At 45.9% G+C, this 27249-nt stretch overlaps 1 protein-coding gene and 1 long non-coding RNA gene across 2 annotated transcripts in view; one reads left to right on the top strand and one right to left on the bottom strand.

Annotated features, from left to right (window-relative positions):
* Mccc2 (methylcrotonyl-CoA carboxylase subunit 2) overlaps positions 1-27249 on the bottom strand; it is an 81140-nt gene that overhangs the window by 25896 nt on the left and 27995 nt on the right. The window contains exons 5-8 of the mRNA XM_006994412.4: positions 27046-27173; positions 25261-25373; positions 10649-10762; positions 6730-6794 (exon numbers count right to left, since the gene is read on the bottom strand). Coding sequence (XP_006994474.1) covers positions 6730-6794; positions 10649-10762; positions 25261-25373; positions 27046-27173 — 420 coding nt within the window. The remainder of the gene's footprint in view (positions 1-6729; positions 6795-10648; positions 10763-25260; positions 25374-27045; positions 27174-27249) is intronic.
* Positions 3856-7893, top strand: LOC143268718 (uncharacterized). Its single transcript, XR_013044839.1, has 2 exons — positions 3856-6211; positions 6586-7893. It is a non-coding gene; the product is annotated as an uncharacterized LOC143268718 (long non-coding RNA).

Here is a 27249-nt window from a genome sequence, read left to right on the forward strand (position 1 = left end):
GTTTTTCATTTCCTCTTTAAGGGAAGTTTTTATTTCCTCTTTAAGGGAGTTTTTTATTTCCTCTTTAAGGAAAGTTTTTATTTCCTCTTTAAGGTAGTTTTTCAATTCCTCTTTAAGGAAAGTTTTTATTTCCTCATTGAGGGAATGTTTTATTTCTTCTTTAAGGGCCTCTATCATCTTCTTAATGTCATTTTTAGGGTTGATTTCTTCTGTTTCTTCTGTCATGGTATGTTTAGGTCTTGCAGGTGTAGAATCACTAGGTTCTGATGTTGCCATATAGGTCTTTATGTTGTTGCCTGTATTTTTGCACTGGCGCCTACTCATCTCTTCCTCTGTGAGGTGCAGGTGGTGTCTGTGTCTGAGAGTGCCTCTCTTGTTCTAATTTTTAGTCTTGGTTTAGTAGGGGTTCTTGGTTAAATTGGTGCTTTTGGGCTATTTCTTCAGGGGCAGCTGATTTCGATCTGTGAATTATATACTTATGATTCTGGTGATCTGGTTTGGTGTCTGGGTAGCGCCTTCTTCTGTGTTCTCAGGTCACTTTTTTGTTCATTTGTCAACTCCTCAGCTGATCTTGTTTCTTCAGACTTTAAACTGTAGGCATCTGAATCCTCTCCCAGATGGGTTTCAGCTGAGCAGGGTAGTCTCACCAACACCTCCAAGTTGTTGGGTTTCACAGGATCAGCAGCTGGGCCCTGAGTTGTCCTCAGACGGAGTGTTCAGATTCGTTCTGGTTCTGACCCACGGAGATAGCTTCTTCCCCAGATGTTGGGGTTAGGGGCGTCCCTGTTCCAAGCTGTGTCTGCTTGTCTCCGTCCCTGGGCCTGTTTACCTCTGCGGTCCGCCGCCGGGCCTGTATGTCCCTGTCAGCTGCCGCTGGGTCTGTCTGCCTCTGGGGGCCGCCACTGGGCCTGAATGTCCCTGTCGGCCGCTGCACGTCTACCTCAGCGGGCTGCCGTTGGGCCCGTCTTCCTCCACAGGCCGCCGCCACAGGCCTACCTGCGTCTGCTTGTCTTCGTCGCCGGGCCTGTCTACCTCTGTGGACCGCCGCTGGGCCTGAATGTCTCTGCCGGCTGCCGCCGGGCCTGAATATCTCTGTCGGCTGCCGCCGCTGGGCCAGTCTACCTCAGCGGGCTGCTGGGCCCGTCTACCTCCGCGGGCCGCCGCCGCAGGCCTACCTGCGTCTGCTTGTCTCTGACGCCGGGCCTGTCTACCTCTGTGGGCCGCCGCTGGGACTGAATGTCTCTGCCGGCTGCCTCCGGGCCTGAATGTCCCTGTCGGCCGCTGCCGCCAGGCCCGTTTACCTCAGCGGGCCGCCGCTGGGCCCGAATGTCTCTGCCGGCTGCTGCTGGGTCTGAATATCCCTGTCAGCTGCCGCCGCTGGGCCCGTCTACCTCCACCGGCCCCCGCCACAGGCCTACCTGCGTCTGCTTGTCTCTGCCGCCGGGCCTGTCTACCTCAGCGGGCCGCCGCTGGGCCCGAATGACTCTTTAACTCTTTAGAAATCATATTCTCATGCCCGGCGTTGGTGGCGCACGCCTTCAATCCCAGCACTCGGGAGGCAGAGCCAGGCGGACCTCGGTGAGTTCGAGGCCAGCCTGGGCTACCAAGTGAGCTCCAGGAAAGGCGCAAAGCCACACAGAGAAACCCTCAGGCTGCGCAGGCTGGAACGGCCCGGCCGAGCCCCCCGGCCGCTGCGTGCGTCTCCGTTCCCCGCGAAAGGTCCCAACGGCGCCCTTAGAGAGTGGCCCAGGCCCGGAGCGGCGCCGAGAGCGGCGGCAGCGGCGGCGGCGGCGGCAGCGGCGGGAGCAGCCCGAATTTAGGGTTTTGTATAATTACCTCATTTCACTTTTTCTTACCGGAGAGCTGCTGCAAGCGAGAACCGCGGCGGCGGCGGCGGCGGCGGCGGCGGCGGCGGCGGCGGCGGCGGCAGCGGCAGCTGAGGCGACGGTGCCCTTGTCTTCTCCGGAGGCTACAGCGGCGACGCTCTCGTCCCCTCGTCCGTGTCCAGTAGGGTGGTGGATGGCGCGCGGGGACGGGAGCCTCCTCCTCCTCCTTCTCCTCAGCTACTCGGCTCTGGATCCTCTCGAAGTGAAAACTTGTCAGGGGTTCCTAGGTCAGCCATGCTCTCTGCTCACCTCCCTGCAGCAGGGCTCACAGCACAGCACACAAAGCCAATAGCACCAACTCCTCTAGAAAGCCAAGTCTGAAACCTATGGCAGCAGGAAGGACCCTCTTGTTTTTGTTTTTGTTTTTGTTTTTCGAGACAGGGTTTCTCTGTGTAGCTTTGCGCCTTTCCTGGAACTCACTTGGTCGCACCTTTACTTCTTAAACACATAATTAATGACAATCTACTTGATTTTCAAATGGCCCCGGCCAAAGAGCATCATCCTCGTCTTACAAAGAGGAAAATCAGAGGTACAGAGACTAAGTGTCCCGCCCCAGGACCAGCAACAGCTGCTGCAGGACGCTCACGCCTTGGGTTTCTCACTCCGGCCTTTTGTCAGACCCCGGGACTTGTTCACAGGACTACGAAGGCTCATTCTCGAACCGAATGCCACGTGAGCCCAGCCACCGCCAGCGGGCTTGCACGGCCCAGTTACACGACACAGCAGCAGCAGCAGCAGCAGCCAGCAGAGCCTTGGGTGAGGGCGTCCACAGTGGTCTCTCCTCTCTGAGACTGCCAAGCCGCCCTCTTTCCAAGTCACACAGGAGAGTCAGCTCTCGCTTCCAGTAAACAAAAAGGCTTGAATGCACTGCCCCTTGGACGGCAGGTAAAAACGGAAACTGATAAAGCGGCTCTGTGGTGAAGGCTGTGGGAGTTGTCTGTCAATTTCAAGTATGGCATGTGAGGCATGAGCCCGGCGCTGGGGTCAGTTCTGTCCCAGCCAGTGGCTTGTTCTGCAGATACACTAGAGCTGGTTCTCTTCTCTTCCTTCTTTCTTTCGTACAGCTGGAGTTTATTAAGAAAAGGTTTTTCTGGGGACTGGAGAGAAAGCTCAGCAGTCAAGAGCACTGGATGAGGATCTTCCAAAGGACCCAGGTTTAGTTCCCAGCCCCCACATGGCAGTTCACAACAGTCTAACTCCAGTTTCAGGGGACCTGATGCCACCTTCTGGCCTCCACGAACAGCAAGGATGCATATAGTACACAGACATACAGGTAGGCAAAACATTCATATACCTGAAATCTTTTCTTTTTAAATTGAAGGTTTTAATTTAAGATTTATAATTCAGACATTAAGGGACAGTACACGCCCAAGTGTGGGTGTGGGCTTCCCAGAAGACAGTCGCAGGCTAAAGAGACGGCCCAGTGCATAAGGCCCGTGTAAGCATGAGGACCCGGGTTCAAATCTCTAGGACACACAGAAAAGCCAACAGTATAGACATCTGTATTCCCAATGCTCCTACTAAGAGACTCAGGAGGCTGAGACAGGAGAATCCCTGACAGCTTGTACCAGCCAGCCTGGCAGATCAAGAGAAAAACAACAAAGGGCCCTTAAATAGGTCCGAAGGCAAGGGCCCACACTCAGTGTTGTCCTCTCTCCGCTACACATGCATCATGCACACACGACCACACTCACACGCATAAATGTGGGCAAATATACATTCAAAGGGGGGAGAGAGAGACTTGTTAAATCAACACATGTAAAGTCAAGCTGGGTGTGGTGGTGCACACCTTTAATCACAGCACTCCAGAGGCAGAGGCAGGTGGATCTCTGAGTTCGAGGCCAGCCTCGTCTACATAGTGAGTTCCAGGACAACCAGGGCTACATAATAGAGAGACCCTCTCTCTCAAAAAAAAAAAAACAAAAAAAACAAAACAAAACAAAAAAACACCAAAAACCTACAACAGTAAAGTCAGGCAAAGAGATATAACAGGAAAAAACCCTCAGAATTTTGGATCATTGTATGGGTAAACCATTACAAGCTGTCTTGATGTCTTGTCTAGGGAAGCTTCCAACTCTGAGGAGTGGTTCTGGCGTCCTAAATAAGAGCACAGAGCACATGTATTCCTCCAGAGCGCACACAGCAGCCCCTGCAGCTCCTAAGCTCGGTTTACAACCCAAATTAGTTCACAGAGCTTCACACAGAATGGCGTCTGTGGTTCCTGGCTTCTAGCTGCTCCGTGACTCAGTAGAAATGAAGAACTCAGCAGAAGGAAGATTCTAATTCAGCCAAACTTTAAAATGCAATGCTTTCCTATAAAAAACGCCTAAAATTTGCCTGAACAGGGAAGAGACATCGCAGATGAGACACTACGTAAATCCTTGTTTAAAATTAACTCTTAATGATGACTAAGCAGGTACAAATGTGCATTTAAGATGACAGAGAACTCAAAGCCATTTTCCTTTTCAACTGAGACAGGCAATCAGTCCTGAGCCTCCTAAGTTCTGGGATTGCAGGTGTGCCCAGCTTTCACACTGTTATGTTTTGTGGATTTTATTTATTTATTCATTATTATTATTATTTGTGGTGTGTGTGTGTGTGTGTGTGTGTGTGTATACAAAAGCAGAGCCAGGCGGATCTTTGTGAGTTCGAGGCCAGCCTGGGCTACCAAGTGAGTTCCAGGAAAGGAGCAAAGATACACAGAGAAACCCTGTCTCGAAAAACCATAAAAAAAAAAAAAAACAACCTACTCATGCCAAACCCAAAAGCAGAGGCCAGAAAACAACAGACTTTGAGGAGTCTGTTCTTTCTCCACCATGGTTCCAACTCAGGTTGTCAGGCTCGCCAGGCAAGCTCCACTGCCTGCTGAGCCACCAAGAAGTAATGTTAACAGATATTTGGTGGGAAGGTTCTGTTCCAATCTTTACCTTATTCATGACCAGATGGGCCTCAAACAGGCTCCTCACCTCATCTAAGTCACAACAGCAATCAGGGAGACAAACTAAATTCCAGCATCCATACCCTGAAACTCGACAGGCTGCCTACGGTCTTTCCCTTTTAAAACTGCCAAGGTTTTACAAATTAATTAATTAATTAATTAATTAATTAATTAATGCTCCCCAAATACTACCTTCCTCTCTTTCTCCTGCCAGCAAACCCAAATCCATTTTGTCCTATGCCCTCACTCACCCTCATCCTTCCCTCAGCCAGATTTCTCTAAACAGAAACATCACCCCCGCCAAGCAGATCGCCTGACAGTCTCATGGAATAGTCAGAAACGGGGCAGATGCACCGCAGCACCGCCCTGAGCTCCCGAAGCTGAGCTCTCTCAAACACTCAAGTGTCTGCCCCAGCTCAGGCAGCGTGGGTCTCCGAACACTGCGGACAACACCAATTCCACCCTAGGATGTCTTGAGCCATTTCTCTTCTAGCCTTTAGGTAAGGCTGGACGCCTGTCTGCATACTTACTTTGTAAATGCTTAATTCATTTATTCCTCTTACCTGCTTAACTAAATTATAAGTTCTTGAAGGCAAGGACTAGGTCTGAATTTTTTTTCTATATCACTAATAACAATGCAATCAATCAATCCTCAAGAAGTGCTGAATGAGAAAGGAATGAGTGAAAACCTGAGATGAAGGTCCTTTAAGCTAGTCAACAGGTATGAGAAGATAGGAAAGAATTCTTTTCTTCTGATAGGAAAGAATCCATCCTTTCTCTTGTCCCAGATTCCTCCCAAAGTCACCAGGCTCCTTCCGGTTATTCCTATACCGGATGGTCAGGTCTACCTGCCCTTTAGGACACAGAGCTGGACTCCTTCTCTGTACACATTCAAAGTAAGGTGAACTGTACAGTTTGAATTAAGTGCCACATCTACGCAGACCCTTCCTAACAAGATCCTGACCCCTCACAGCCACATGCCTGCTAAGCAATCTTTCAAACAATCCTAACTTCTCAGGCCTACAAGAATGTCTGATTCCTCCTACTTCTATTTCAAATCTGCTCCCCCACCCCACCCCATTGTCTCAATGTGGGGGGATGAAATCACTTCCTCTCATTGTCTTTATCATCTCATCTCCTGCATCCTTTACAGGTCATCTATCAAGTCCCTCAGTCACCCCTGGAAAATAAAATCATGCCTGGAATATAACAAGCATCCAAGCGAGGTTTGTTAACAGGAAACTGCCTCTCCGGCGTCAGTGGAAAGCTGAGGTCGTGTGCTTGTTTTGGCAACATGTACACCAAAAATAGAATGATATGGAGAAGATTAGCATGGCCCCTGTGCTGACAGGATGGTTCAGAAGATAAGGATGCCGAGCCTGAGCATGTGAGCCAATTCCCAGAAGCCACACGGTAGAGGGGGAGACGACTCTCACGAGTTGTCCTCCGATTTCCATATGTGCCCCCCCCATGGCATGTGTACCCCCATATACATGAGTGTGTCCACATATGCATGTGGACAAACACAATAAGTTTTCCTGGGGCTGGAGAGATGGCTTAGAGGTTAAAGAGCATTGACGGTTCTTCCGGAGGTCCTGAGTTCAATTCCCAGCAACCACATGGTGGCTCATAACCATCTGTAATGAGATCTCTGGTGCCCTCTTCTGGCCTGCAGGCAGAACACTGTATACATAATAAATGAATACATCTTTAAAAAAAAATAATAAATTTTCTTTTTCTTTCTTTCTTTTTTTTTTTTAGCAGCTGACACTCCCACTTGAAACACAATTCTAGAGTCCAGAGAACTAAACCCAGAACAGCAGACTAAGAGCAGACGAAGTAAAAGTTCCTTTAAACAAACAAAATGACCACCGATCCTGAGAGGAAACACTGCTCCCATTGTACCTGCAATGAAGGTCAGCACCTCCAAGGTCCTCAGCAGACACCTCTTCACCAGTAGCTGCCTTCACCTACAAGGATAAAAACCCAGTGAGACCGGTCCACTGGTGATACCAAATGTGGTACTGACAAGCACATCGCCTAACCTGACTGCACTACATCCTTCCTTCCACAGAGCTGAGGACCACTGTACTTTCTCATTCAACCTCCAGGCAAAGTGAGAGAATGGTCTCCCAGCCTACAGATGGGAAATCTAAGTCCAGAATCACTAAGAGTCGCCCACAGCTCCTGTACAAAAGATGCAGCCTGAGTCGGAAGGTGGTGGTACACGCCTTGAATTCCAGGACTCTGGAGGCAGAGGCAGGCAGATCCCTATGCGTTCAAGGCCAGTCTGGTCTACGGAGTGAGTTCCAGGACAGCAAAGGCTACACAGAGAGACCCTGTTTTGGAAAAAGAAAAAAAAAAAAAAAAGATGCAGCCTAGAAGCTCATCCTCTTCTTCATGATGCTGCCCAACACACCTTAAAGTCTTGGAGTTGTGAGCACTCCCTTGATTTCCTGGGATCCCTTCTTCTCTCACCCACTGGGTAAGAGCTTCCACTGGCCTGCAGGAGTCCTCATGGTGATGACACCCTATGGTATTAACCAAGTAGTGCTGGCTGTGGTGGTTTGAAAGAAAATGGCCCCTCCCAAGGGAGTGGCACTATTAGGAGGTGTGGTTCTGTTGGAGTGGATGTGGCCTTGTCGGAGGAAGTGTGTCACTGTGGGAGCGGGCTTGGAGGTCTTCTTGCTCAAGCTTGGCTCAGTGTGACGCTCAGACCATTTCCTGTTGCCTGCATGACGTAGCACTCCCAGCTCCAGCACCACATCTGCCTGCACACTGCCAAGCTCCCCGCCATGAATGGACTGAACCTCTGAACTGTAATAGAGCCACCCCAATTAAATGTTTTCCTTTAGAAGAGCTGCTGTGGTCATGGTTTCTCTTCACAGATACTTGCTTATCTATGTTCCAAGAAGAGAATTCCACTTACATGTCTACCTGCTACTTTCTGATCTATATTTCAGCAATCTGTACATATTTCTCTTATCAGCTCTATACTATGGGTTCTTCAGGGAAGGGACTGTGATTCATTCATCTTCAAATACTCAATAAACAAGGCTATGAAATCCAGTTATCTTTTTTTTTTTCTTTTGTTTTGTCGAGACAGGGTTTTTCTCTGTGTAGTTTTGGTATCTGTCTTGGATCTCACTCTGTAGACCAGGCTGTCCTCGAACTCACAGGGATCCGCCTGGCTCTGCCTCCCGAGTGTGGGATTAAAGGTGTGCACTATCACTGCCCACAAAAATCCAGTTATCTTTAAGGTGGGGGAAAAAAAACCTACGTAAGTCACCCAAATGTAAGATCCAACAGGATGGAGCCAAAAAAGAATGAAATCAAACAATTAATCAAGAATGACTTAATTACAGCCCAAGAAACGACAACAAGAAATTGAAAACCACTAAGAACTAAACGCCAGCCTCATCTGGTGGGAACTGTTTGCTAACTCCTACCTTGCTGGGTTGACTAATCTGTTTCTGGAGATAAAAATAGAAAGATTTTATTAAAATAATGAGGGCTATTTTAATTTATCTGAGATACACATGGGGATGGCTATTCTTCACTGTATCAAAAGCTCTGTTTTAAATGCCTTTCCACAGAGAGAGGCAGTTAAAATTTTCACTTTCAATTATTCCACTCTCAGAAGTCAAACTCTTTCTTTTTCCAAGAAATTCAGTGCTAAATGGCTTTCGGTCCACACCATAACTAATTATAAGAGGTGTCTGAATATTTAAAGTCATAAAGAGGTAAACAACAGAAATACTGTATTTATTCCAGGGCTCTGACTAATTTCCAGTGGGGGGAAATAGGGTTGCCATCAGTTAATATTATTGAACACCCACATGTTGGAGGCTGTGACAGGTATAAAGACAAAAAGTCAGAAACAAGGAAAGTTATTCGTTCTAGGAAACAGCAGGTCAGGCAGGTAAAGGAACCACAGGAGCAAAGAGTCCCTTCAACCCCCACTGCTCCAACCACACTAAGCTACCTGAGCTAACAGCACCTGAACGCCCTCTTCACGCCTTTTCTCATCTGCCTACAGACGAGCATCAGGATACTGACTTCTCCAATCTCTGGGGCTTCAGAGTCTTCCTCCCCTAAGCAGTCTCTCATGGACCACTGACAGAGGTCAGACCTGGAGAACTTCCGGCTTCCATGGCCGCTGAGTCAAGTGAAACCTGAATCCATGGGCAGACCCGGATGAACTCTTCTAAAATATCGGGTGTTGTTCCAGCACTATCTGCCACGAATCCTCCCAACAGAAGTTTCCAAATGTCACTCATACCTTTATTTGGGAAAGTTCGTACCCCTCACAGTGCAAAGGTAAAAGTTGAGTACATTTTCCATGCGTGTGTGTGAGCAAGCTGATGAGAGCTCCTCACCAACAGCGAGAGGAATGGTAACAGATAAGAACACTGGGGAGTTAGCGCAGTTAAAGTGCCAGCTCCTTCTGGTCTACCTCACCTTCCGTAACTGTTATTAGGAATCACACGGGAAACATTTACTTTGCATGAAAATGAGTTCTTACTAGTAACGGACATGCCTTGTGGCCCACCATTTTAAAGCACCCATTTCAGAGGCTTTTCTGGTAATCACAAAATTGTGCAGCCATCACCACTGCCTAATTCCAGAACATTCCATCATTCCCAGAAGAAACTCCCACTCAGCAGTGGCCACTCCCCATTACTCCTCCCTCCTAGGCCCTGGCAGCCTCTATTCTACTTTCCATCTCCATGAATTTGGCTCCCTTGAATATTCACAGATGTGGAATCACGTGTGTGTGTGTGTGTGTGTGTGTGTGTGTGTGTGTGTGTGTGTGTGTGTCACGTTTCCCATCCACACTGTGAAGAACTTCATTCCTTTCTATGTCTGAATAATGTTTTATTGCTTCTGATCCTCCTGCCTCGACTCCCTAACTGCCGTGAGAACAGCTGTGTGCTATGACATCCAGTTCAAAATACCTTCTAGAATAAGCCAGGCATTTAAAATTCTCAAAAAGCCAAAGATGTTTCTCCCACCATGTTTCTTCTACTCTGCATTTATTCTATCTTTTCCAGAATTTCATTATGTACATGGAGACACACAAATACAAATTTCCCAACATTTTATCCAAAATTAATACTATGTATATATAACCCAGAATGGTCAAATTCTTTTTTTTTTTTTTTATTTTTTGGGTTTGTTTGTTTGTTTGTTTTTATTTTTCGAGACAGGATTTCTCTGTGTAGCTTTGCGCCTTTCCTGGAACTCACTCTGTAGCCCAGGCTGGCCTCGAACTCAGAGATCCGCCTGCCTCTGCCTCCCGAGTGCTGGGATTAAAGGCGTGCACCACCGCCAGGCTTGGTCAAATTCTTAAGAGTCAAAAAAGAAAATGGTGGAGCCAGACATGGCACACACCTTTAAAACCAGCAGAGACAGGTAGATGTCTCTGAGTTCAAGGTTAGCCTGGTCTTCAGAGTGAGTTCTAAGCCAGCCAAGGCTGCACAGTGTGTCCCTGTCTCAAAAAAAGAAAAGAAAAAAGGAAGGAAGGGAGGGAGGGAGGGAGGAAGGAAGGAAAAGAGAATGGTGGTTGCCAGGCAACAACATTAGGGAACATTTAATAGATTTACGTTGCAGCAAATAAAAAAAGTTCTAGAGTTGGATATGGCAACATCTACATGATAATGTAAATATGTTTAGTGTTACTGAAGCAAGCGATTAAGATTTATTAGACAGTAAGTCTATGTGATGCACTATACTCACCATATTTTTAAAGCACAGAACAGTTTATGGGTCTATATTTAACTTCAATGAATCAATCATCAATCAACCAAGATACTATTCTTACCAAGGGCGGTCCAGCTAAGAAGATGGTACCCTGCTTCCGTACGATGATGTTCTCATCAGCCATTGCAGGCACATACGCGCCTCCTGCCGTACAGGAGCCCATGACCACAGCTATCTGCAAGGAAGGCACAGACAAGCCCTGAGATGAGACTCCAACAGGAAACAGTGTGGCATTGGCACAATGTCCCTACAAACACTGCAGTGTTTCCAATAGCTGATGCCTGGGCTTCACTTCAGAAACGGAGTCCTGAGATGCTCCTTATTGTGTAGCCCAGGCTAGCCTAGAACTCATGATCCACCCATCTCCTGAAAACAGAGCTTCTAAGGCACACACCATGCCTGTGACTAGGATAGTATCTCTTTTGTTGTTGTTTTAACTTACGTGCATGTATATGTGTCTGTCTATATGCATCCAAGTGTGTGAGCAGCTACCTGCAGAGACCCATGGAGCTGGAGTTACAAGTTTGTGAGCACATTGGTGTGGGTGCTAGGAGCTGAACTCAGGTCCTCTGGAAGAGCGGCAAATGCTCTTACCCACTGCGCTATCGCTTCTGACTCCTAGAATAGTGTCTGGACCCCTTGTACAAAACCATTTTGCAGGGCTTATGCCATACTCTTGAAAACATAAAGACGAAGAGCCTATCAGGAGAACGCTGCCCTGATAAACTACTAGTCTGAGAAAAGACACCTAGCACACACCCACCTCAATAAAACTTCCTCAGAGGGGAACTGATAACAGTGTACTCTCTAACTAATCACTTTATGTAAATAAATAGCTCATGAGGACATTGGAATAATTCTTTGAGTGAATGTTATTAATATTTTGTGCTAGCACAAATATAACATCATGTAAATATAAAACTCATGTTAACATTTACAAAGTTCACTTAAATGGCTGAGTTGGCAAAGTGATCCCTAATACCCATGTAAAAAAGTTGGGCATGGTATGTATCCCTGGACCCCCAGGGATGGGAAGGCAGAGGAAGCTGGGTCCCTGGATTTCACTGCTCCACTGGTCTAGTCAAATTGGTCAATGCAATGCAAGTCAAAGACCTTGCCTCAAGGACCAGGGAGACCGCACCCTGGCGAAAGCGCTTCTGCTCAACCCGAGTGCGAATTCCCAGCACATCAAATTCACAATGCCCAGTATGAAGCCAGGCGTAGTCATGGATGTGTACAACCCCAGCAATCCCGAGATCTTGCTGGCCAGAGAGCCTAGCTGAAATGGTGAGCTTGTGAGCTTCCTAGTTAGTAAGAGATCCTGTCTCAAGGCAGAAGGTCAAGGAAACAACAGAAAAAGAACTGATATCCTGCTCTGCCCTCTGCATGTGTGAGCATGAATTCATACAGACACCATACACCACACACACACACACACACACACACACACACACACACACACACACACACACGAATGAATGAATGAATGAAGTAGAGAATGACCAAATATTGACCTCTGGTCTCCACATATTCATGCACACTTGTGCACGAGTGTACACACACAAACACGTAAGTGTCGGTGGCCACAACAGGGGAGCTTTAATCAGAGCAATGGGGCTTATGGAATACAGCCCACCGGATAAAGTTTCGATGGGTACCTCAGAGGCAAAGCCCTGGGGGGGGGGGGGGGATGTTCCCAGAATGCCCCTTGCTGCTTCTGTGATTCCTGCTGTATTTGACACGGTGGGATTACTCTGTGAAAGGATCCCACTGTATCCAGGATAGTGGGACTGTTTCATGGGACAATCGCACTCCTCACTGGGCAACTTACCTGCAGATCATAATGAAGACGATTTTTATATGAGCAATGATGCTTAGTTAGATCTATGATTTAACTGAACTTTCTGAGTTTGCCTAAAAGATACAGATGGCTAAGAGAGTTAGTGAAGGTGATCAGGGAAATGCTCCAATAAAAAGTACAAAAGAGGGCAAAATTAGGCCAAAAGTCACCTTAGCCCGTGAGATCTGCAGAAGAGGGAAAATAAGAACAAGGAAGTTTCATGCATTATAGACCCATGAATTATGTGGAAAAATGGCCTGATGATTAAAAAAAGCAATTATGTCCCTCCACCCAAGGTTAGGCCCGAGTTCCCTGGTCATGTAACTTACAGAATTAATCACAGACCCTGATATCCATCTTGAAAAAACAAAGTTGTGAAAGGAAATTAAATGACCCTATTGTGTGTAAAGAAAAAATAGATGTTTAGCTAAACCTCTTGTGTAAAGGATTTGTAGAGTAGAAACAGGATAGGAATCTGCTTCACTGAAACCATAAACAGCTGCCTGCCAGTACAAAAGGAACTGGCTGAAATATACTCAGCTTGCTCAAAACCTTGTTAATCAATTATAAAAGAATCATTGCTTTGGGGTGAAGAGAAATGTTTGACTACCTGTGGGCTTCTAAGGAAAACACGTAACTTGTGATCATAATGTGATTTCTTCCTGTGAGAAGATTTTAATTTGTTTTTGGAAAACACGTAACTTGTGGTTGTGAGGTAATCACTTCTTGCATAGAAATTTTTGTCTTAGGAGATATAAAAGGGATAAGAGAAAAATGAGATATAGTAGAAGGAAAACAACAGGAAAGATATGGGAGAATAACGAGAGAGAGAGAGAGAGAGAGAGAGAGAGAGAGAGAGAGAGAGAGAGAGAGAGAGAGAGAGAGGGGAAGGAGGAGGAAGAAGACAACAGGGTAGAAGAACAGAACAGAAAAAAGAGGAAGAACAAACGACAGAAAGGAAAATAAATTGAAGCATTAAGCTTTGGCCCTCAGGAAAAAGTCTCCTGTGTGTATATGCAATTGTACCCACGTCACATCTCCTCTCCAGTTTCTCTGACCTGTTGAAAGCTGGCCTTTCAGTAGCACATGAGCATGTACATACACACACACACACACACACACACACGCACGCACGCACGCACGCACGCACGCACGCACGCACGCACGCGCACACACAGATAATAAATACAACTTTTAAAATTTAAAAATACAACCCCTTAAAAAATTAAAAAAAAAAATTATATAGAAGCCGGGTGATACTTACAAGGAGTTAACAATAATGTTTACATGTGGATGTTCAAAAGCTTTCCATTTTAGAAAAAGCTTAAGAAAATCCTTGCTCAAAGATTAGTATGGCACAAAGAATAATGTAAGAGTTTAGCTAAATATCCATCAACAGTAATAAAAATATCACCAAAGAAAAATAAGTATAAAATGGATCTTTTAAGGTACCACATAAAACCAGGTTTTGTCTCTGATCTCAATATTTCATCGATTTGCCTTATATTCACACAAGACGCTGTTCTAGTGAACAGCACACAACACTAACATTAAGCTCAAAGGACAGGACTGCGAGCTAACAATTTTCCAACTACGTGGTCATCAACAAAGACTTTTTCCTTTTATTAAATGTTTTGTGGGTTTTTTTGTTTGTTTGTTTTTTTGTTTTTCGAGACAGGGTTTCTCTTATGTAGCTTTGCGCCTTTCCTGGAGCTCACTTGGTAGCCCAGGCTGGCCTCGAACTCACAGAGATCCGCCTGCCTCTGCCTCCCGAGTGCTGGGATTAAAGGCGTGCACCACCACCGCCCGGCTTTGTGTTTGTTATTAAACTGTCTACAACATTTAATTGTCAACATAATACAGCAGTGTTTTTCCCTTCTCGTTTGATTTAACTATCACCCAGAAGTGTGCTTTCAAGATAGGTACAGCTACAAAAATCCCTCCTCATACACACAAGGCAACATGCATTGTAGCCGAGTTTACGACAGCAGACAGATCCCAGCGGCCCACCACGTTTGAGTGAGAAATGAACCGTGGATGAGTTCACTGTTAATATCTAAATCGGTTCCTTTAAAGTGAGGCAAAATAATAAAATAGAAATGTCAACACACTAAACCTGTGTGGCGTACCTGAATGTTTAACTATCTCTGTGCTTTATGAATATCTGAAACATTCTGGGCCTTTAGTAAGATTCAACCCATGGGTCGTGACCCCTCTGGGGTCGAACGACCCTTTCACAGGGGTCACCTAAGACCATGGGAAAACGTAGATATTTACATCATGGTTCATAACAGTAGCAAAATCACAGTTAGGAAGTGGCAACAAAAATAATTTTACGGTTGGGGGGGCGGGCGGTCAGCACAGCATGAGGAACTGTATGGAAGGGTCGCAGCACCAGGAAGGTGCAGAAGCACGGCCCTAAGGAAACAAGGGACAGTTTTACCCCGTCCTCTCCACGACAACACTGGCTTCCGCTCAAACTATCTCAGTGCTCCAGAAGGAGAAGGCTTGAGGAACTTAGAGCGGAGTCGCAGTGATGTCAGATTCTAAAAGAGAACAGTTTTCAAAAATAAGACCTTAAAAAAAAAAAAAAAAACCACCAGGCAGAGTGGAGTTCCACGAAAACAACCAGAGGGCAAAGAGAGGAGAGAATAGCAACTGTCATCGAGGGCGGGGGTGAGGGGGTGGGGCGGGGGCAGGGGGAGGTGGGGAGGAGACAAGGGGATTATTTTGTCGGGATGCCATCCCACCACCTGCTAGGGAAGGAGCGTTGGTGTCCCCTCCCAAATTCATGTCCCCAGTGTGATTCGGAGGGGAAGCCTCAGAGATGTGACTGAGGTTATATGAGCATGAGGGTGGAGCCCGTGAGGGTGGAGCCCGTGAGGGTGGAGCCCGTGAGGGTGGAGCCCGTGAGGGTGGAGCCCGTGAGGGTGGAGCCCGTGAGGGTGGAGCCCGTGAGGGTGGAGCCCACGAGGTGATCAAGGGCCCTGTACAGAGAGACACAGAAATCTCTCTGTCCGTCAAGTGAGGACAAAACCAGGAGGCAGCCCTTACCAAGTCCTGAACCCAAACCAACCACGCTGGCCCTCTGATCTGGAGGGACCTTCCAGCCTCCAGAGTCGTGAGGAAGAAATGCTCACACTGGCCAGTCTATACTAATTGCTAACGGTACTGTTGTGTCCAGGTCTCAAGACCCCCAAGCAAGACCACCACAGAACCGTTATCCGATGCAAGCACACAGAGGTCCGCAGGCCAGCATCTGACAGAGGACACAGCAGGTGGAGGAGGATGGCCCCGAGCACTCACTTCAAGGGGTTTATATAGGAAAAGTTTACATGCAGCTTGGGATTGGACGAGGGGGCTAGGGGTGAGGTAAGCATGAGGTTACTAATTACTAGCAGGATTCAGGGCATCTATAGAGACATAAATTTTATTCCCTATGTCCTGCTTTTGTTGACACATTCAGATTTATTGTTCCTGTCCTACTCTCCTCTAAGGTCAACTTCTGGTCAGCTGAGTCCATTCCTCCCCATATCTTGTTTTGCCAAGTCCAGGATACATAGATTTATTGTCCCAGCCTTAAGTTCAACTTCTGGTCACTTCTAAAACTGTTGGTCAGCAAATACCTTTGGAGGAGGCAGGGTGGGGGTGGGGGTGTGGGGTGGTGGGAAGCATCTCTCAAGATGGCTACTGATTTTTCCCTTTCAACACCCCCTTGGTAGAAGGGTGAGAGGGGAGAGTTACTGAGGTAACAGACGACTCCCAGTTAAATGAGCAACTGACCAAGTGCTAGCGCCTGACTTCAGGGACCTCTGTCATTGCCTGGGGCATTTCAGGTGCATCTTCTCCACAGCTCCCCTGCACCTAGGGCATCAACAATGCACCCTTCTGACACCAGCTAGCACGTGCTCAGCAGAGGGCAGGTGAGGCTGGCAAACTTCTGAGCTGCCCCCAGTCATCGCCGCTCCCGATGTCCCCACCCAGCGCCATCCCTCAGCACAGCAGACTGAAAGCGCTCCTCTCTGATCCGCTCCCTTTCTCGCTTTGATGACGCCAAGCAGTAAGCTGTGAAATGCTCTGGGAGGACCACACGGCAAGGGACCAAGGATGGCCCTCCAGCCAATAAATAGCCAAGATGAGCTGAGGGGAGCCTGGAAAGAACCAATTCAGTCAACGATCACATGCATGAGCTAGGAAGTGTGGGCCCTGACATCAAACTCTCAGGTCACTGTACCTTGTGAGACCCTGACCTCAGCCTAGACTCCAACCCACAGGAACGAGATAATAAATGCGCATTGCTCTACACTGCCAAGTTTGGGGATAGTATGTTCTAGAGCAATAGATAAACTATTCACCTTGGTCTAGGCATGTGGCTCTGTGGCTGAGTGACTTGTCTACTATGAAAGAGGCCCTAGTTTCAATCCCCAGCACTGAAAAAAAAAAAAAAAAAAAGAACTCTGTCTGAAGTGACTATAATGGAGGCACATCTGACTTCTCTAGTGTCGTTGAGTGTCGATCAACAGTATGGATAAATGATGAGAAATGCAAAGTTAGACAATTCCATCGTTAGGCAAATATCAAAGAGAGGATTCCACAAACAGATGGCTAAGCCTGTATGTAATACAACCTCAGGACCACCTTACCTGTGAAGTCCCCCATTAACCAAAGCATCATGATGGAGAGAATGACTAAACTTTCTATTCCACTCTTCAAAGACTCCATCTCTAAACTATTCATCTACAGTAGACATGGGAGACGAAGACCAAGTAGAATCTTGCACCATCCCAGAGAGTCATTCAGTCATCACAGTAGATGAAGGAAACCAGATACCAAGTTACAGGAGATGTTCACAACAGTCCAACCCAAGGAGGCAAAGGAGAACTGTGGCTGGGAGGACGGGGCAGGAACAGAGAGTGACTGCTAATGGGAAGATAAAAATGGAATAAGCTTGATCCAACTCAGTGATACCCAAAACACAACTAATGTTTCGCAGTTTAATGGCGAGTGTATTTTCACAGTGCTGCTATATAATTTAAACACACGGGGTGGGAAGGATGTCAGACACCCACTTTTGGCCTCTAAGGGCACTAGGCCATACATAGTACACAGACATACATGTAGGCAAAATACTCAATGCACATTAAATAAATAAGTTTTTATAAAAATTTTAAAAGCACAAAAAAAACCCTGCAAGAGTTATAGTTACCATGCCCATAGTAATCAAAATTCTCAAATGTTTCATCAATAACAAAGAAAGCCTTTCTAGTCATAAGTATTTTTAATTTATTTTAAAAAGATACTTTTATGGCCGGGCGGTGGTGGCGCTCGCCTTTAATCCCAGCACTTGGGAGGCAGAGGCAGGCGGATCTCTGTGAGTTCGAGGCCAGCCTGGTCTCCAAAGCGAGTTCCAGGAAAGGCGCAAAGCTACACAGAGAAACCCTGTCTCGAAAAACAAAAAAAAAAAAAGATACTTTTATTTATTGAGATGAGATCTTACTATGCAGCCCCAGCTGGATTAAAATTCAATATATGGACCAGGCTAGCCTCAAACTCATGGACTTCCCACCTGCCTCTGCCTTTGAACTGAAGGCTGGGATTAAGGGTGTGAACCATTCATTCATTTATTTTTATTGATGTGTATGTGTGTGCCTGGGTGAGTTTTATGTGCACCATGTGCATGCAAGAGCCTATGGAGACCAGAAAAGGGGATCAGATCCTCTGGAACAGGCCTTACAGGTGTTTACTGATGGCTGACCCATCTTTCCAGCTGCTTAATTACAAGTATTTAAATTAATAAAATTTTAACACTATGAGAGCCGACAGGTGCTGATAGCAGCGATAAAGATGAAAAGAACACAGCACAGAGAAGTCACCAGCTAGACCAGTCAGCACCACACAGGCTCATCATTTAATTCTGAGTTGCTTGTCACCCACAACAGGACGCAGGGAGGACATGTACAGGAGCGTCCTGACATTCCATCTTCTGCTCACAGGACCCAGGGATGCCAGAGTGCAGCTCCCAGCCCAAAGTGACCTTGTGTAAGTCCTATGCAAGGCCACCCTGGGATCCAAAGTATCTGGAACCGTAGAGAAAATTCTTCTCCATTCTCCACTAAGAACTAAAATGCCATAAAACGCATGGCTACACTATGAGGTATGGACTCAGCTTGGGTTGTAGGCACATCATCAGTACTGTGCCCAAAGGGACATCAAGGGGACCCTCATCAGGACAAAGAGGAACTCCAAGAACTCTGAGAGGCAACAATCGCCCACCACCAGAGAGGGAGCCTGCCATGTGACAGAGATAAAGAGGAGGAGGAGGTCAAGCATGATTCTATGACTTAAGAGCAAGAAAGTCAAGGGGCGGCCATGGATGACAACCATGGATGCATGTAACCCACAGAAACAACCCGTTGTCGCTTCCACAAGTAACAGAAATAAGCTGCTGCAAATCACAGACAATCACATGGAACTCTTCAGACAAATCCATTACCCTCCAGGTCTTGCCCAGGCAAACAGAGACTGGTTCTCATTATAACAAAATAAATTACAAATGAAGTCCAGCAGGCCGCTCAGTGGAAAGGGGAAGGCTTCCCAGGGAGGTCTTATGCCTCACTCTGAAAAGCAGTGTGAACTTTGGACCTCCTGTGTCCACCTGCAAAGCTGGACACCATTCTCCACTTCAACAAATTCTGAGATAACTGCAACAGAGGCCAGGATAAATGCAACAGAGAGGGAGATAATGCAACAGAGAGGGGATAAATGCAACAGAGACCGGGATAAAAGCAACAGAGACCAGGATAAATGCAACAGAAACCAGGATAAATGCAACAGAGACCAGGATAAATGCAACAGAGAGGGGATAAATGCAACAGAGACCAGGATAAATGCAACAGAGACCAGGATAAATGAAACAGAGAGGGGATAAATGCAACAGAGACCAGGATAAATGCAACAGAGAGGGGAAGAGTCCTGGGACTGAATGGAAAAACCACTTAAAATGTGTTTCCTCTTTCAGCCTCCCATCTTGCTCCCCTTTTTATTCAAAGTAATTGTGAAGAGTAGACACTGTCCGTATCATACTGGTCCTGTCTTTACCTGAAGAACCTCCATTAGAAAAAAATCACAGGGTGCACATCCCAGCTGAATAGCTGGCCAGAAGTTCAGGTCACTGTCACCCACATTGCTGGATCAACACTGCTAATTCTGAGGTACGTGTTGGTACCCTGCACCAACAAGTTTGAAGGGCACACAGAATGCAGGAAGTCCATCTTACCCAGAATGCCTCTTCCTCAATCTTTTTATCAGACAGCCTCCATTTAGAGAGCCTGGATGTCGCCAGACACACCGATTTCGTCTCTCCCAGCTTCTACTCATCTTCATGGAAATGCATTTAAAAAACAATGACGTCAGCTGGTTTAAGCCCTTCAGAACCATCACAGATGCTTGAACAAAGGCAGACAGTGAGGTCAACTTCTCCCAAGGAGAAGGGAAGGTGGAGGTAAGACACAAGATAATCATCTAAAAAAACCTTCAAAATATAGAGCAAATAGGGAAAAGCAAGAAGGGGAAAAATGGGAGGCCTGAGAAACTGCACCTGTACACAGCTAGATAAATGAAGCCTTTTCAACAGAAAAGAACTTCCAGTCAAAGCAAAAACACCTTGCTGCTGAGGCACTCGGGAGAAAGAAGAGGCTTTCTATGCCAAAGAGCAAGCAAGCTACAGGGATTGGACTATGGCTGGTAATGAAAGGCAACAGGAGAGTGAGACCCCTGCTACAGATGATCAACCCCAGACATAAGAAGCCAGCCACGTGAGGACAGCAGAGTTTGGGGGCCAGCCTGAGCGTGCACATGGTTGCAGAGAGGCTTCAGATAGGTTTTAGACAGCAGCTCAGAAAGGCTGGACCCCAACCTCGGAGGTCTTTAAGCTCAAGTAGACTAGGGGTTCCCCACCCACCATGCGAGACCAGGAAGGTGAGTGCCTACTGCAACCTGTCAGTGTGTTGGCACTTGTTTTACAGTTACAAGGAGACATCTTTTAATAAATAATAATATGTCCCACCTCAGGGAAATACGTAAAGATATAAAAATTCATCTGATATTGCTTTAATCCCAAAGAACCAGCAATAAAGTATGAGAAATCAGCCAGGACCCATCTAGAGAGAAGAATTAAGAATAGCTGTGGAAATTCCAAGAATGAAAAAGATAAATATTTTGACCTAAAAAAGTCTCCTTTCTTTCAAAGCGAAATTCAAATGTTAAGAAAGATCTGGATATCTGTCAACATTACTTATATTTCTAGGAATATACAAAGATAAGATTGTAAGAGATGTATTCTTAGAGATAAGTGGATAAATAAATCTACAATGGACAAGGTTAATAACTTTAAATAAAAAACAATCTTAGAGTAGAAAATAGGAGTGAGGTAATTATTGATCATTGTCAAAATGTATAAATAACATAACCAGAGTTATAGCTTAGTCTGTTCTGTGTTGTTATAACACAATACCTAAGACTGGATATTTTACATAGGGAAAAAATGGTTTATTTGGTTCAAAGTTTTGGAGGGTGAAACATTAAGCACCTCCTTTTATAATTTTTATTTATTTATGTGCATTAGTGTTTTGCCTACATGCATATCTACGTGAGGGTGTCAGATCTCCTGAAATTGGAGTTAAAGACAGTCATGAGCTGCCATGTGGGTCTGGGAATCAAACCTGGGTCCTCCGGAAGAGCAGCCATAGCTCTTAACCACTGAACTTTCTAACTACATTACAATATGTCAGGTGGCATCATGGCAGAAACATGTGACAGGAAGACAGGTCACATGACAAGATAGGTTACAAGAGACCAGAGGGGTTCATACTCACACTTTAATAATACAAAATCTAAAATCCATTCTCACAGGAATCAGTCTATTCCAAAAACCCTGCATTAATCCCTTTTGGGGGCAGTGCTCCATGACCGACCAACCTTCCACTAGACCCACCTCTTAAAGATCCACCACCTCAGCACTGGAAGACTAGGCTTCCAGAAAAGTCCTTCGGTGGACAAGCCATATCCAAGGCATAGCATTGCAGACAGTTGGCTTATAAAATAAATTATTAAAGATGTTTTTAATCACTCTAAGCCACAATTTTAAGTGACAAAATATAAGAAAGGGGCTGGACTTGGGTTTGCTCCTTAGCATTGGGAAAGGTGGGAAAGAGATGGGGAGAGAGAGGGAGGAAGAAAAGAAGAGAAAACCAGTTCATGTGTTGGCATTTGCTTTAACAGTTACAAGGATATCATCTTTAACAAATACTAGCAATGTCCCACCTCAGGGAAATTTGTGAAGATATAAAAATTCATCTGATACTGCTCTAATCACAAAGAACCAACAACAAAGGATGAGAAATCAGCCAGGACCCATCTAGAAAGAAGAGTTAAGAATAGCTGTGGAAATTCAAAGAATGGAAAAGATAAATATTTTGAACGTAAGAAAAGTTTAAGTAAGGGCAAAAGCAAAGAATCAGGGCGGACATCAGAGTGCCAATTCCACGACAGGAAAAAGGAAGATGGGAACTTGAGAGATGGTTCCATGGGAAGAGCACGTGCCGCTCTTGAGGAGAAGCTGTGTTTGGTTCCTGGCACTCACGTGGCAGCTCACAGCCACCTGTAACTCTAGTTCCTGGAGATCCGACACCCTTCTCTGCCTCCAGAGGCACCAGGCATGCAGGTGGTACACACGGATACACGTAGGCACTCACACACACAGTCCTCAGAGGACAGCACCGAGCAGACAAGCAGGGATGGCAGCGTGCTGAGGTCCGGTTGAGCCAAGAGAGCCTAGAAAACTGTGTCTCGCCTGCTCTCTGATACAGTCGCTTGACACGTCTGCCATTAGATGAGGGAGGGCGATCTTCCCACACCAAGTAATCACACCACCCGGGTGTGTCCTTATCCAGTTCAGTTCTGACACTATCTGGAGGCAGCACCACGTTCTGCCAGACTGTCCCCCACTTCAAATGCCAAACGCAGGCAGAAGCGCCAGCTTCAGGCTGCCTAACGATGAGCTGGAGCTCTTACTATAACTCCCTCTCCTTGTATTTAATATGCTAGAACGGCCCACAGAACTCAAGCAGATGCTTTACTTCCGCCTGCTGGTTCATCAATAAAGGCCACAGAACACAGCTGGAGGATGGTACACAGGCAGGGCCTGGAAGAGCTCTGAGCTCAGGAGCCTCCATCCTCATGGAGCTGAGATTCGCTATCCTCCGGGCACTCAGATGTGTAACAAGTGGGAAGCTCTTGAAAGCCCCATAGGGATTGATGGTGATATTTTATTTGTGCCGAAATGTGATTTTATTTGTATGTTAATAAAGTTGCCTGGGGATCATAGCTAAGAGCAAGTCATTAAGCAGAAGTCTGGTGGTGGTGGCACGCGCCCTTAATCCGATCACATGGCAGCAGAGTCTCTGTGTGGTCAAGGACACAGCCAAGCAGTGACCTGAACCTTTAATCTCAGTACAAACCATAGAGACCTGGAGGTCTGTATAGACTGGCAGTGACAAGGAAGTCATGTGGTTGGGTTTAGAGCCAATGAGAAGGCAGAACAGAAAGGCAATAAAAAAGACAGGACACGGGAAGAAGGTCTCTCTCAGGGGAAGGACAGCAGCGAATGGTAAGAAGATGATCTTAGCTCTTGGCTACTGCTCTGATCTCTGGGCTTTTAACTCTGTATTTGGCTCTGTGTTTCTTGTTGAATAAGACTGTTTAGAATTACATCTACAGGAATTTTCAGGAGAGATTAGTATGGTGGCTTCATCATGCAGACATGAGGGAGCATTTTTTTATTCCAAGCCCTTCTCCTCCAGAAGATCAGAGGGAGAGGAGCAGGGGGTCAAGTTTCTGATCATGGTTTGGTCCATCAGGAGTTGCCTCATTAGAAGAAAGGATGCTCTAACTGCCCAGGAAAGCCCAAGGGATTTAGCAGCTTTGTACCAGGAATCAAAGACCAAACATTAAAACAAAAGATGTTCCTGGCATCCTTATTGACCATGGTCTTAGGAGTTCTGTCTTAGGAATGGGATAGAGACCAAACATGGGAACCCAAGCTTTTCCTAACCAGGAACCAGAGGCAGAAACCACACACACACACACACACACACACACACACACACACACACACACACACACACACACACACATCTATTTCACACTGAGGCATTAGCAGAAAACCTACAGAGACAGCAGAACCCTGAGGTTTGGAGACAGAGATTGGAAGGGCCAAGGCCCCACACCAGGGGACAGACAATATTTCAATGGCTTGAAATATTATTCAATTACTGAGGACAGCATCTTGGTTTAGAGGGGAGTGGGGCCAGGGCTGAAAACCCTGGTCTCTGGCCACCCTTAAGAAGGCTGTAATCCGCCAGGCGGTGATGGTGCATGCCTTTAATCCCAGCATTCGGGAGGCAGAGCCAGGCGGATCTCTGTGAGTTCGAGGACAGCCTGGTCTACAGAGCGAGATCCAGGACAGGCTCCAAAGCTACACAGAGAAACCCTGTCTCGAAAAACCAAAAAGACAAAAAGAAGGCTGTAATGGAGAACAGAATGTGCGCTAACGTCAGAGGACAATGTGCGCAGCTGGCTGGCTGCCTTCTCTGAATGTCACACTTACCATTGATTTAAGGCCACCTAGGGAGTCTAGAAGCACCTCTCACCTCATCTCTCAGTCCTTCAAGTAATCACACCTAACAAGACCCTTTATAATGACTTTATATTCACACACTCTGAGAATGTCAAGGAAATAAAATATTTCAGGTTTATAACTGAAGTCCCCACAATCCTCTTAAGGACCCCTTTTTCTCTCCTTCCTTCCTCCGAGGCCACACTGTTCATAGCTGAGTGTGCCTTTCTCCAAGCACGCTTACACACAAGCATGATACTGTCATACACCAAACTGTCACACCCACGTGCACTGGCTCTACATTTACCTTACAGCTTTTTCTCAAGATGGCTTCGGGGTTTATTTCTTGATGCATGCATTCTAGTTCATTGGTTTTTAACAACAAAACACCACAATGAATCTTCTAATGATGCCCATGAATTCATGATCTTTTGCTCTAATAAGCAATGTTAGTTTGAACTTATCTCTGTGTATCACTTTACCCATGCACTAAAGTTTCTCCTGTACTAATAGATCAGTCCAAAAAAAAAGGACTTTCTTTTCAAACCGGTCTTCCTTAGGTAATTAACATTCATTATAATCTTGTTTTTTGTTTGTTTGTTTGTTTTGTTTTGTTTTTTGAGACAGGGTTTCTCAGTGTAGTTTTGGTGCCTGTCCTGGAACTCACTCTGTAGCCCAGGCTGGCCTCGAACTCACAGAGATCCGCTTGGCCCTGCCTCCTGAGAATTAAAGGTGTGCGCCACCACCGCCCGGCTTCTTATAAACCTGGAACATGCCTGCAGTTAGTAAAAGTTCAAACTGAAGACAACATTATAAAACTTTCTTATATTACATATTCAATTCTGGTTTTTATTTTATTTTATAACATTTATTTATTTAGTGTATGGCAGGGGGTAAGGTGTCACCCCATGAACATGCTCGTCAGAGACAAACCTTCAAGAGAGTCTGTCCGTCCTTGTACCTGCAGACCCCCAGAGCTGGAACTCAAGTCACCAGGCGTGGTGGCAGGAGTATTTACTTCTCTAAACCAGCTCACCTGACCAAAGTCTGCTCTATTATTAATTCATCAGGAGTTCAAGATAGGGATGATGTTTGGAGTTGTTTTTGTTTTTGTTTTTAACAAACAAACAAAAACCATATTTGACTAATGGGAAATTACCTGTGTGATATTTTCAGAAGACATAATTGCCTGATTATAGAATATGCGTCCAAAGTGGTCCCGGTCTGGAAAGGTGTCTGCTTGCCGGGGTAAGTTGGCCCCTCCCGAGTCAACTGCATGAGGAAAATGAGAAGTGAGCACAGCTCAAGGAATGGGCACAGCTAATCAGATCCATTAAGACCTAAGATAACTAGATCACCCTCAGTCACAAAAGCTCACCCACTCCCTCTGGAGTCTCCGATCCCAACACAACCACAGGTTTCCTCCCAACACAGTAGGCTTTCCAACCTTCAATCAAAACTCCACATGAACCAACCGCTCAGGACACTGTCCCTTAAAGAGCAGCCAAAGACCCAGAAACACCATGAATTCGACAATGGAACTGAAAATGCATCTCCCTAGACCAACACAAGAACCATGAAAGGGTTAATGGGTAATTTGCACGTTGCTTTGTTGCATTTGTCTAGATTTGATTTTTTTTTTCTTTAAGTGGTTTAGTTGTATGGCTCATGCTGTGATCCTCCTTCCTCAGCTTCCTAAATATCAAGACTGGTTTTTACTACAGACTGAAGTAATGGACGAGAGTGCCCGCCATCACTCAGGATGACCAGGCATGTGAAGCCAGCTTGGGCTACACAGGGAGACTTTTGTCTCAAAACAGATTTTTTGATTCATAGCTGTGTGACTGAGATCAGAGGTGTGTTTCCTGGCCATTCTAAATACCTCCTTAGCTATCAAATGAACAATAGTAACCATTTCATATAGCTATGAGGAGGACATGAAATTATGAATGTAAAAACCCTTTGGTCCAGCATCTACTCTGAGTGTACAGAATAAATGTTAAAAAGAAAAACAAGAGCTAGGTGTGGTGGTGCACACCTTTATCATCCTAGCTCTCAGGAGGCAGAGGCTGGAGGATCTCTGTGAGCTCCAAGCCAGCCAAGGCTACACAGACCACGTCTCGAAAAATAGAAAAACAATTAGAAATGAACTAATCCTACATCTACTATTACTGCCCACAGTCATTGTCTTTTATTATTTAATATTTTGCATCCCGTCTCCCATTAAATATGACCTCCCTGAAGACGGAGGCAATGTTAATATTCTCCAGCAAATATTAGCGACCGGCAGTGCCTGCAAGCAGCTTGGCTTCATTTGCTATTTCCTATGTGTACAAAGAAGTTCACACTGTGAGTCAACCAGGCAAATTCACTTTCCCAGAAAAAGGGGAAAAAATATCTCTATTATGACCTGTTCAGATGTTTACAAATGAATTAACGTGTGCTAGGGTTTGGGTGGACTAAACCAGATTCCAGAAGCTGCCAATTCTAAATTGCTTTGCTTTTAGATTCGGTTCAAAACAGCCGTTAATGCAAATGCAGTTTACTCTCAAATGAAAATTGACTCTCTCTGGAAAGTAACTGCATCTTAAGTTAAAATCTATTAAAATGACATAACATTCAAGTATTTAACACGGTGCCTGACTCTCAGGAGATCCATAAATATTAGCTATTTTTTAATAGTCTGAGTAAATTACAGTTAACAGAAAAATAAGATATCCAGGGGGAAAAGCTAGCACACAACAAACTGTTAATTTACCTCTGTGGTACTACGGGCAGTTCTTATTCACCTTCCCCCCTCGGCTCTCAGCACACACTACATTCCTTTCTCACTCAGGAGGAACCAGCGGGATTTTAAACACCCAGTGCTGATGTCATGCACACAGCCCTCCACGCGGGCTGCCACTCTACCAGCTCCCACCGTTCACCACGCACTGTGACTTGCCCAGGTAGATGCACGGGAGCCTGTTCTGCAGTGCGATCTCCTGGGCCCGTATGTGCTTCTTCACCGTCACCGGGTAGTAGCTGCCTCCTTTGACGGTGGCATCGTTGGCCACAATCATGCATTCTACCCTGAAAGGCAGAGATTCCATTGAAAGAGACTGTGAGCTTCCTGCAAAATTAAAGGCAACTAAGCGTATGATAACTA

Source organism: Peromyscus maniculatus, chromosome 15 (assembly GCF_049852395.1).
Source record: "Peromyscus maniculatus bairdii isolate BWxNUB_F1_BW_parent chromosome 15, HU_Pman_BW_mat_3.1, whole genome shotgun sequence".
In the NCBI taxonomy this organism is placed as follows: domain Eukaryota; kingdom Metazoa; phylum Chordata; class Mammalia; order Rodentia; family Cricetidae; genus Peromyscus; species Peromyscus maniculatus.